Raw genomic sequence first — 12601 nt, 5'->3', positions numbered from 1 at the left:
TGCATTTCTCCAATCAATAGTGACTTGGAGCATTTTTTCATATGGCTATAAATTTGATTACTTCATCTGAAAACTGTTCATGTCTTTTATCATTCATCAATTGGAGAATGGCTCTAATTTTTATAAATTTGATTCAGTTCTCTACATAGTTGAGAGATGAGCCCTTTATCAGAGAAACTTACTTTAAATTGTTTTCAGTTATGATTGCTAACTGTATTTCCCTCCATCCTATTTCCCCTGTTTATTCTATTCTCTTTCTCCTTTCAGCCTGTCCTTTCAAAAGTGTTTTGCTTCTGACTACCCTCTCCCCCAATCCTTTCTCTCTTCTATCACCAACCCCAGTTTCCTGTAGGGTAAGACAGATTTCTATATACAATTGATTGTGTGCATTATTCCCTCTTTGAGCTAATTCCCAATGAAAGGAAGGCTCAAGTGTTCTCTGCCACCTTCCCATCTTCCCCTCTCCACTGTAAAAGTTTTTTCTTGCCTCTTTTATGTGAGATAATTTATGCCTTCTACCTCTCCCTTTCCCTTTTTCCTAGTGCATTCCTCTTTCTCACCCCTTATTTTTTTAAAGATATCATCCCTTTATATTCAACTCACACCTGTGAGTTGATATATATAGTTGATATAGATAGAGGTATCTATATATACTCCTTCCAACTGCCCTAAGAATGAGAAAGTTGTAAGTTACAAATATCATCTTCCCATGTAGGGAACCTTATTAAGTCCCTTATGATTTCTCTTTCCTGTTTACCTTTTTATGATTCTCTTGAGTCATGTATTTTAAAGTCAAATATTCTATTTAGCTCTGGTCTTTTCATCAAGAATGCCTGAAAGTCCTCTATTTCACTGAATATCCATTTTCCCCTCTGAAGGATTATACTGTTATTCTGGGTAGGTGATTCTTGGCTGCAGTTTTAGTTCACTTGCTCTTTAGAATATTCTATTCCAAACTCCTAAATCTTGTGTTTTCCTAACTATGGCTCCACAAAACTTGAATTGTTTCTCTCTGGAAGCTTGTAATATTTTCTCCTTTGACTGAGAGCTCTAGAATTTGGCTATAATATTTCTGGGAGTTTTCATTTTGGGATATCTTTCAGGAGGTGATCGGTGGATTCTTTCCATTTCTATTTTACCCTCTGGTTCTAGAATATCAGGACAGTTTTCTGTGATAATTCCTTGAAGGATAATGTTTAGGCTCTTTTTTTTGATCATGGCTTTCAGGTAGTCCAATAACTTTTATATTCTCTCTCCTGGATTTATTTTCCAGGTTAGTTGTTTTTCAAGTGAATATTTCACACTGTCTTTTATTTTTTCATTCTTTTGGTTTTCATTGTTTCTTGATTTCTCATAAAGTCACTAGTTTCCACTTGTTCAAATCTAATTTTTAAGGAATTATTTTCTTCAGTGATCTTTTGTACCTCTTTTACCATTTAGCCTAGTCTGTTTTTTAAGGTGTTATTTTCTTCAGTATTTTTTTGTCTCCTTTACCAAGCTGTTGACTCATTTCCCATTATTTTCTTGTATCAGTTACATTTCTCTTCCCAATTTTTCCTCTATCTCTCTTACTTGATTTTTCAAAATCTCCTTTTCAGCTTTTGCATGGCCTGAGACCAATTCATATTTTTCTTGGAGGTTTTGGATATAGGACCTTTGACTCTGTCTTCTTCTGACTGCGTGTTTTGATCTTCCTTGTCACCATAGTAACTTTTTAAGATCAGAAATTTTTTTCTGTTGTTTGCTCATTTTTCTAGTCTTTGTTAAAGTGGAGCTCTGCTTCCAGGGTGGAGGGTACCCTGTCCCAAGCTTCAGGGGTTTTGTGCAGCTGTTTTCAGAGATAGTTCCAGAGACCTGTAAGGTTTAAGTTCTTTCAAGGTAGTGTAATCTAAGGAGAGGTGTTTATTACTCTCCTGTCCTGTGACCGCATGCCTTCTTTTCTGCTCTAGAACTGTGATGAGTATCCCTGATGTGGTATGCTAGTGCTCCTCCTCACCCTGGGATTGCCACCCAGGACTGGGACCCAGATGCAGGTATGGGGAAAGCAACAGAGTCCTGCCCCCAGTGCTGGCAAAGACACTCCTGTAATCTCCTCCTGACCAATTATTCAACCTCCTTACCATCTGTGGGTTGACAGTCAGAAACAGCCACTGCCGCTGCTGATTCAGTCACTCCCAAGGACTGCTCCTGGTTTGCTGGGGTCTGGTCCGTGCTGGTGCAGCTTGCACTGGACTGCATTCTACTCTCCCCCTGGTGTGACTTACCTTTCCTGCTTACCTTCTAAGTTTTCTTTGGCTGTAAAATTATTTCACCCTATTCTTTTGTGGGTTCTGGCACTCCAGAATTTGTTTTAGGACATTTTTTTTTTGTTTTCTGTTGGTAAACAGTATTTTCCCTCCCAATTACACGTAATTTCAACATTCACTTTTTTTTTTGGAGGGGGAAAGACAGGGTAATTGGGGTTAAGTGACTTGCCCAAGGTCACACAGCTAGTAAGTGTGTCAAGTGTCTGAGGCTGCATTTGAACTTAGGTCCTCCTGACTCCAGGGCTGGTGCTCTACTCACTGGGCCACCTAGCTGCCCCAACATTCATTTTACTAAGATTTTGAGTTTCAAATTTTTTCTCCCTCCTGCCTTGCCTTTCTCCACAATATGGTAAGCAATCTGACATAGGTTATAGGTGCAATCATATAAACATATCTCCACATTAGTCACATTGTGAAAGAAGAAATAGAACAAAAGAGAAAAGCCACAAAAGGCAAAAAACCAAAAAGAAGTGAAAATAGTATGTTTCAATATGCATTCAGACTCCATAGTTCTTTCTCTAGATGAGGATAGCATTTTCCATTATGTGTCTTTTGGAATTGTCTCAGATTGTTGTATTGTTGAGAAGAGCTAATGTACAATGTTCTCCTGGTTCTTCTCACTTCACTCAGCATCAGTTCATGTAAGTCTTTCTGGGTTTTTTCTGAAATCCATAGGGCATTATTTAAAGGTGTTCTGAAGGGTTTTGGGGAGAGCTCAGGCTACTCTCTGCCTTTTCTCCACCATCCTTGGCTCTACCTCCCACGAAATATGATTTGTAAGAAGAACACTGATACAACCTGTACTAGGTTTTTGTAATAAACAGTTAGGGTTAGTAAATTCTTTTCAAAGAATATGTTCACAGGAACTACTCATATAATAAATATCTATATAATATGAATATCTACAAGCTTATACTATGTAGAGGAATTCAGAATCAATTTGGAGAGTTTAATAATTAAGACATCATGTAAAAAGTATCAAACCAAATGAATGGCATCTGGAAATCTACTACAGACTAAGGGTGTGAACTGTCTCCCTTAACTATTCTTTGAGATTTTCTCTTTAAGGAAATAGGGAGAGTAATCCCCTTGGATTTCACATTACAAAATTCCACACAACTCTCTAAAATTTTTTATATTCTTGCCTCCACCTTTTAAAAAAATGAGCAACAGATTTAGAATTACATAAAATTTAAGACTCAGTAGCAAAAGAATGTAGAGTTAGGTTTCTTTTCCAGCACTTTCTCTTTGTTAACTCCAGGGAGTCTGCTAGTGTGTGAGAGATGCACAAGACATACTTTGCTTAGTGCCTGAAAGGTGCTTTTAAATGAAGAATGGACCTCGCTTTCAAGTTTGGGTTGGGGGCTAAAAGTAGCTTTGGTTGAGGAACAAGAATGAGGGAATGATACAGCTACAACTCCTTTCTCATGTACTTCTCTATAGGTTTTGAAGTGTGCTGGAGACCTGACAGTCTTAGTCCAAGAGGGTTATGAAGCAGTTACGCTGGCTTAGAGGAATGAAAATTAGTTTTGTGCTTGGACCCTAATTCTAACATCCCATTTCCCCTTAGCCTCTACTTGGGTGCCTGTGCCTGTGCCTGTGGCAGAATTCCAATTTCAGAACACATCTAGTTCTCAAACATATTCTTTCCCAGGCAGCCTCTGTAGCTAAAGGGCAGTGTGCCCCAAAATTATCTCTGTTCTTCCTCAGTAAGCAGCTATGCCCAAGTATAGATTGATTCAGGATGCTGATAACTGACTATACACTGAGTCTAACATGTATCCTACACATAGTCAAATGTATACTCCCTTACATTAATCTTGACTAACAAGGCACTTGATGGAACCTAGCCAGTATCTCCAGCTAGCCCTGAACTCCTGGTGACTTAGTGACGTTTCACAGGCAAAACCATATCTCCTCCTAGCCCCACTTTGGGCTGTTTCCCAGTGAACTCTGGGTAAGATACCTGAGCAGTAGATACAAAAAGTGAATGTTCCTTTAAGAACTGACCAACCCCTAATCATGCCCTGACCACTCCCTAATCCCACCCCAACATACCTAATTGACAGATTTCATCCCTAAATCTTGTACTTAAACTTTCCCTGTAGCCCTATATGGTTGCAGGTTCCCTAAGAACTCTTGCCCGCTTTGTTTACTTAAAGCATAATAAATCTTTGCCTCCTTGACCTAAAGAATGCTTGGGTCCGCGAATTCATTCCAGGCGGCCTTGCCTTGGGAATTTTGGTTTGGGATTTCTACATGCCTGGATTCATTTCTCCCTCTACATCTATAGGTTTTGAAGTGTGCTGGAGACCTGACAGTCTTAGTCCAAGAGGGTTATGAGGCAGTTACGCTGGCTTAGAGGAATGAAAATTAGTTTTTCTCTTTCCACTCAATGGCCAGCGAAGAGTTTCTTTATCAACTCTGTCTAATACATGCTGCTAGGGGGGAGCATTTGTTAGTAATACAGCTGTGGTTTTAAAACAGAAAAAATGGAAAGCGGAGAGAGAAAGCATGAAATGAACAAAAAGAGGGAAGAAATGTGACAGTAAAGATGGCTTATTACCTCTGAATATTAAATGTGGCATTACATTATTAACAATTCACATTTACACTTTGCTTTAATGTTTTATAAAGTACTTTTTTCACATTTCCAAGTATATAGACAATACTAATAACAATTTTCTAGCTCAAAGCCTTTAACTCCATAAGAAAGGTCATAGTTAGAACCCATCTGACAAACTCTGTCTCAGGCTGACCCCTCTGCCTCCAAACTCATAAAGCCTCTGAGAGTAGTCATGTTCAAGAAGATGGGGCAGAATGAAAAGAACGTAAAAGCACTTCAGGGTGGAAATGAAGTGTATGTGGCAGGAAGAGATGTTAAGAGGGTGATCAGGGCAGAGAGTCTCCATCTCTGTCTGGCCCACCCTTCTTCTATCCCCCACCACTCTCACAGCCTATGGTCATCAACAACCTGACTAGAGTCCTATACAGCCCAGTCAATAAACAGAGACAGGAAGTAATCAGAAAAAGCATAGCAAAGGCTCCCTCAGAAAGGTCCATGAAGAGAAAAGCAGTGGTACTGAGGGAGTCCTTGCTACTGAGTTTTCTCCAACTCCAATCCTGACCCTGGCTTCCCACGGCCTGTGTCTTACTGCATGGAACTCTTTGCTCATTTCCAGAACATGGAAGCAATCCTATGGCTAAGATAACTGTGTCTTTCTTAGAACTCCTGGATTTAAAGTGTGGCTATAAACTGGCAGAACCTGCCTATTCTGGAAGAAACTGAGGATGCTCAGCCTATGGGGGTTGATGTTAACATATATTGTTTTATTCCTTTATCGATTCTGTACCAAAGAGTAAAAGCTCTACATTCAGTGTCTATATGTATATTTACTAAGGTGGTTAAACTCATTACATCAAGGTAAGGTGAATGGTGCACAATGAAATATGACCGGTTTAGGGTTTTCTAGTACGTGGGGGATCAGTTATTCTAGGTGAGTATATACATATTAACCATAACTCTTATGCTAATGAAATGCTTCTGACCACACAGAGAGAGGCAGGGCTGGGGCAAAGGTCATTTACTCTCTTTCTGGAGCAGGGTAGAGAGTGGAACTGCTGTGATGAAGATGAGACTTTTGGAGAATAGGATCAGGTTAGGGGCTAGCAATACCTATACACAGCCACATATATGTATACATACACATATGTCTATATGTGTTTATGACTGTGTGTGTGTGTGTGTATGAAGTGTTTTGTGTTATAGCAGACAAAATGAACAGTAACAATAAAAGGGGGTGAGGTATAGAGCTAAGATGGCAGAGTAGAAGTAAGTAGTATGTGAGTTCTGCACTAACTTGTCCTCTAACTCCTCCAAAAGACCTAGAAAACATGTCAGGCTGAGCCCTGATAGGGAAATTCAGAAAAAGTCACATTGAGACATTTTTCTAGCCCAGGTCGGCACATATAGATTGAGAGATCTGTGAACATGAGGGTTCAAGTCTCACCAGGCGCATACTGCACACAGAGTATTTTCTGTGTCCAGGGAGAGGTTCTGAATCAAAGCAAGAGATGTTCTAGAATCTAGATCCACATTGCACCTCCCCCTCCGGCACCCCTCCCTACCCCACATATACCAGGATACTACACTTGTAACAGGTACCAATTGGAAGCCTTGTTTCTCAATGTTCAGTTGTAGGTCACAGATCCAAGGAGGACTGAAAGGGAAACTTCCTTTCCCCTGGGAGTAGTGTTCCCAGGCAGAGAAGCATAATCAGAATCATACACAATTTAGCAGCTACCCCTATAAAGGAGTGAAAAACCACAATACAATTTTCTAGAAGGCAAAGAATATGGGCTTACAGTCAAGAATAACTTGCCCAGAAAAACTAAGTATAATGCTACAAGGGAAAAGTGGACTTTTAATGAAATAGAGGACTTCCCGAGTATTCCTGATGAAAAACTATAGAAACTCTGAAGACCAAACAGAGGAGTTAAGAGCAACATAAAGAGGTAAACATAAATGAATAATGAAAGGGGACCAACAAGGACAAACTGCTCGCATTCAAATATGGGGAGATGATACAGGCATCCTTTCTGAACCCTTTCATCATCAGGGATCACAGAAGGAATTTAATTATATAGAAAGTCTGGGAGTGGTTCTGTTAGGTCTTGATGATCTTAAAAGAAGATTGGAAAGACAGGGAAAGAGGAATACACTGGGAGGTGGGGGAAGGGAAAGCAAGGTCAGGGAAAATTATTTTTGCATAATCAGGGTCAGCAAGTACACATCTATACATACACGTGGCGGGGGGAAATTTGAACTTCACTCTCATGTGAACTGGTCAAAGAAGGGAAGAATGTGCACAAACACCACACACACAGAGTTGGGCACAGAAGTACATTTCACTTAACTAGGAAGTAGGAAGAAAAACAGAGAAAGAAGAAAGGAGAATCAGAGGGAAGGTAGGCAAAGAACAGGAATCTATAGGGGCGCTCATAATCTGGGGAACGGCTGAATAAGTCACGGTACAGCAATGTGATAGAATTCTATTGTACTAAAATCAATCAATCAATAAACATTTATTAAATGCCTACTATGTGCCAGGCATCGTGCTAAATGTTGAGGATACAAAGAGAGGCAAAAGACAGTCCCTGCCTTCAAGGAGCTTACAAGCTAATGGACTGTAGGAAATGATTAAGGAAATGGTTTTGGAGAAACTTGGGAAGATTTGTACGAGCTAATATACAGTGAAGTGAACAGAAGCAGAACAACAATTAACACAATGACAACAATATGGTGAAGACAAATGTAAATCTGTATCTATATATATTGCCTCATGTTAAAATGTTAGTATACACATTAATAATATGAATCCATATATCGAGATCTATAAATGTATTTGCTGACCCTGATTATGTGAAATAATTTTTCCTAACCTTTATTTCCCTCCCCCCAGTGAATTATTTCCCTCTCTTTCCATTCTTTGAAGAGCTTCAGTTCACAGTGTCTCTAGTATATACATGGTATACATATATGTAACAAGAGGTTCTGTTTTTCTTTGCACAATATCACAACTGGAGGGGGTAAGATGGAGTGGGTGGGTAGAAGAAGGCGGATTTTTGCTAACTGAAAAAAATAAAATATAATTTAAAACAATAAATGGGGAACATATAAGAGTATGAGAACATGGGAAACCTACAGCACCATACTGACACTGACCAGTACACTAGAAGAGCACCAGACCTGGAGGAAGGAGATCAGAGTCTGAATCCTGCCTCTGCCTCTCATTAGCCACTGTTGCTGTTCAATTGCTTTCCAGTTGTGTCCAACTCTTTGCGATCCCAGTTTGGGGTTTTCTTGGCAAAGATACCGGAGTGGTTTGCCATTTCCTTCTCCAGCTCATTTGACAGATGAGGAAACCGAGGCAAACAGGGTTAAGTGACTTGTCCATGGTCACTCAGCTTGCAAAGTGTCTGGGGCCAGATTTGAACTCAGGACTTCCTGACTCCAGGCCTGGAACGCTAGCCACTATGCCACCTACCTGCCTTTACTAGCCACAAGACCCTGGCAAATCAATTAACTTTTCTGAGCTTTAGTTTCTTCATCCTTAAAATAAGGGGGATGGCATTTGCATTTACATAACTTAAAGTGATATATACACAAGTAACTGTTTCCCATGACCTTCTTTTTCCTCAGAGAAGACCTAAAGTATGAATCCTAAACTCTGAACTACTTTGCCATGGAGCTAAAATGAAAACAATACATTTATTTGGTGTTCAGGTGCATGCGCTTTCACATTTTGGGCAAAGCAGAATTATTACTAGAAGATTTTAATCTCTTGGGAAAAAAGTGCTGGATATGGTGGTAAACTCCTTGCCTGTGGCTGGCAGATTTCTTGAGCTCAGGTTGCAATGGTCTATACTAGTCAGGCCCCTGTACTAAGTCTGGCATCAATATGGTCTAGGAGTAACGGGGGTCACCTGGTTGACTAAGAAGTGGAAATGGAACAGGTTAAAGCTCCCATGCCAATCACTTGTGGGATTGGGCCTGTGAGTTGCCCTTGTACTTGCAAAATAAGTGAAATAGAAAGAGTCAGTCTTTACAAAAGAAGAAGAAAAAAGCAAACCTGAAAAAGAACACTTTATATGAGGAACTCAAAAGTTAAAGCTATTATTCTGCCAGTAAATATGATTTTCCCATCTTCTCCAATAAAGGAAAAGAGAGTTCTGGATACTGGAGACTTCTAGGTTCAATTGGACCTCTGTATCTTGGGCCCAATGTTTCAATTTGTTGAATTATTATTAAATTGCTCACTGAACAGTCACTTACTGCCAATGCAGATGAGTAAGAGCTGAAGATGTTTTGCCGAAATTCTTTCAGTGCTTTTTTAAACACAACATCCACTAATGTATCCTTCTTGCTATCCTCATTATCCAAGTCATTCATCTAGGAACAAAAGAAAGAATTAGCTCACATTTACATAGTAATTGTATTATTACTAAAAAGTCCCCACATTTCAACGGTAGAAATGGTATAGTTATATGTACCAGTGTTTAGAATCTCAAAGCTATCATTAGCTCCAACCCTCTAATTTATCAAAGTGACATATTTTTATGAAGCTTACTCACTTTATGTACCAATCAAAGAAAATTCCAGGGACTGAGAAGCTTTGGCCAGCCAGGAAGATGCTTGCTTCCAGCTATTACATTCCTGTCACATTACTAACAATCTGTTCAGCGTTTTTCATTAAAGCCCAACGCTAATGCCTCACTGCTGCACACAGCTGAACGGGCAGATGTGGATTTTCAGGTTCTACATCACAGTACAAATACTGGTAGGGCCCCAACCAAGACAGACATGCTTCAGTGTATATGCCCAGGGATCAGCTGAGGACCAGCAGACGTCTGGCAGAAAGCTTAGGCAACTGTTGAAGATCACAGCCTAGGTGACAGAGGGATTCTAATCTACTTTGGTGGGGGAAAGTCTGCCCCAGTGAGAGCCCTAATAAAGCCAGCTTACCCTATATCATGTGGACTGGGCCCCGGGGAGCGTTTGATACAGACTTCATGTTGTCGTCAGTGAACTTTTTAGGAGACCAACATACCTTTTTTAGAAGAAACTCATCCATGCTCTTCAAGTCGCCGGCCCTTGTTATGATTGGGACAGAGTCGTTTTGCCACTGGACAGACTCCAGGGCAACATTGGTTATCTTCACACTGCGTTTGCGCTTTGCCTTTGGAGAAGGGTCTTTGTTCTCTTTGAATTCCTTCTTACAGTTTCCAGATAGGTCTGGGCTCCTAGGGGGACTTGGGTTATGGGGCCCTATTTCTGTAATCCAAAAAAATAGCATGAGTAATTACACCAATGTTTTGGTAACATCTAGGTAAACAACATTTATGGTATTCTCTTGATCTACTAGTCAATTAAACCTGTCAAAAAAAAAAAGGAAATGAGGTTGGTCTTTCCATGTTCATGATGAAGCCATGCTGGTTCTTTTTGAGCACAGCTTCTTCTTCTAGAATGATGTTTACTAACCATTCCTCTCCAGAATTTTGCCAGGAACCACAGGTAAATTCGTTGGTATTTAGTTTGTGGACTGTATATTCTCTTAATATTTTCTTTATGAAGCAAGAAAACATGTCCAACTCTTCAGTGCTTCTCCTGGTCTCCATAATATCTAAACAGCCACTGAGAATGGCTCAGCAATCGTATCCACCATGTCTTTTATATCCCAGGGATGCAGTTTAGTTGATTTCTCAAGAGGTAGAAAATCGAGATTAGGTAAGGATGAAAGTGAGGACAGAAGAGAAAAGAACAGGAGCAAAAGAGAAAGATGAGGGCAAGAAAAGAGTCAGTGGATCAGGAGATTATGGTCAGAGAAAGTAATTTCAGGATGCAGCATACTCTGGAGGTGAAGCAATTTTGTGTGGCTTATCAGGGCTGGTAACTTTACAGGTGACAGCTTTTAATTACATACATAGGCTTAGTACTGTGAGTTTTGTCATGGAGAGACAGAAGAGTCTCATTAAATGAGACATTTAATTCTTTACAAGGGTATCAGGTAAAAGTCCAATTTAAATAATTCCCATTGATACCTTTTAAAGAACTAGAGGTCAGAAAGGAACTGGGGAGGGTCTTAATTCTTTTCCTTACAGGTTAAGAATTCTCTAAAGGGGGAAAAAAGAAGTCTAATGGGGAAGTCTCCATACGGAATGAGATACTGTTGAAGTTTCTGGCTCAGAGGCTAGCCATGAGGAGAAAGGGTTCATCAGGCTTTAGGAAAATACACAATCCTGACTTGGCTTTGTGGGGGCTTTCCAAGTTCTTAGAGTCCCCATGGGGTTAACTGCCTGCAGCAATGAATGGCTAAAATCTTTGGTGATCAGCTTCCTCCTCTCCAAAATCATTTGGTGTTTAGGCACCACCTTTTGTGTTTGTGTTCCTTTCTAGTACAGACCTTAGCTATGACTAATTTTCTCTTGGAGGATTTTGTTTTTCTCTAAAACAGAATAGACAGAAGTCAGTTTAGTGATGGTATAAAACTCCTTTGGTCCTATGACTTCAGAAGATTGACAAAAGGTGATGAACCAGAAGCACAGAACGACATATATTTTCATAAGTGACCAATGTATGAATTGTTTTTTGCTTAACTATACTTATTGGTTACCAGGCAGGTCTAAAAAAACATTGTTTTTTGAAGGGGATGAGAGATAGTGATGCAAAAAGGAGAGAAAAGAATAAGAGAATCGATGAAGAATTTTTCTCAACACACAGGAAAGAAACAAAGGAGTTTTAAGAAAAATAGAGATAAGCTGGACAGCTCCGGCATTAATGTACTGAATTTATTATGTACCTAAAGGAGACATATAATTTCAGGTATAATATGCTTCTCCTTTTCTTCTTTGTACAAAGAAATGAAAATGATTACACGTGTTGGTGTTTGTTAAGTTCAGAATAATAAAATAAGCCAACAAACAAAAAAATCTTTCCCTTGGTCAAATTAAGAATTGAAAGGAAAAGAAAAAGTTGTCTCCAACCTGCCTTCCTTTCTCTCCCTAGGGGAAGGAGTACCAAGACTGTTACAAGGTAAATAGAGAATGTCATCATAGTGGCAAGGATGTAGGGAGTTTCCCACTTCATCCTCTCCCCACCAGTATTGTCTGGTACCTTTCTGAGGGGTTAGTGAAACTTCAAAACAATTTACAAAGCTGCAACACTACCTGCCTAGGGAATGATGGGATCCCGGTCTAGACTGGCTTTCGGAGTGCCTGCCAGACATAGATTTTACTACAAAACAGCCGAACACGTGTTGTCGTTGAGCCAGTCTCACGAAATAGCAACACTACTAACATGTGGCTCCATGGGGAAGCAGTGAAGAGCAGTTTCTAAAGCAGAGCATTACTGGAACCAAAGTGGAATGGCAGTGGCAAGAAATTATTTGGGACCATGCCAACAAAGCTATAAGAAACAGCCAAGTAGGGGCAGCTAGGTGGTGCAGTGAGTAGAGCACCAGCCCTGGAGTCAGGAGGACCTGAGTACTCAGATACTTGACACACTCACTAGCTGTGTGACCTTGGGCAAATCACTTAACCCCAATTGCCCTTCCTTCCCCCCTGCAAAAAGAAAAAAAAAAAAGAAAGTCAAGTAGCAAAGAGGTATAGGACGTTATGAGGATTTTCCAACCACAATGCAGTCAATTCAGAATATAAACTGGGGCATTCTCTTCCTTACCACCAGAAATGAGAGTCTACAAGAGGATTCATGTGTGTGTGTTTATATGGTATCTTGA

At 40.0% G+C, this 12601-nt stretch overlaps 1 protein-coding gene across 1 annotated transcript in view; it reads right to left on the bottom strand.

The window, feature by feature from the left end:
• The window catches only part of MYO9A (myosin IXA), a 272260-nt gene that overhangs the window by 37608 nt on the left and 222051 nt on the right, over positions 1–12601 (bottom strand). Inside the window, exons 28-29 of the mRNA XM_036734161.1 lie at positions 9917–10140; positions 9142–9258 (exon numbers count right to left, since the gene is read on the bottom strand). Of these exons, the coding sequence (XP_036590056.1) occupies positions 9142–9258; positions 9917–10140 (341 nt within the window). The remainder of the gene's footprint in view (positions 1–9141; positions 9259–9916; positions 10141–12601) is intronic.

The sequence above is a fragment of the Trichosurus vulpecula genome, chromosome 8, assembly GCF_011100635.1.
Source record: "Trichosurus vulpecula isolate mTriVul1 chromosome 8, mTriVul1.pri, whole genome shotgun sequence".
NCBI lineage: Eukaryota > Metazoa > Chordata > Mammalia > Diprotodontia > Phalangeridae > Trichosurus > Trichosurus vulpecula.
This window is presented reverse-complemented; position numbering and strand designations above follow the sequence as displayed.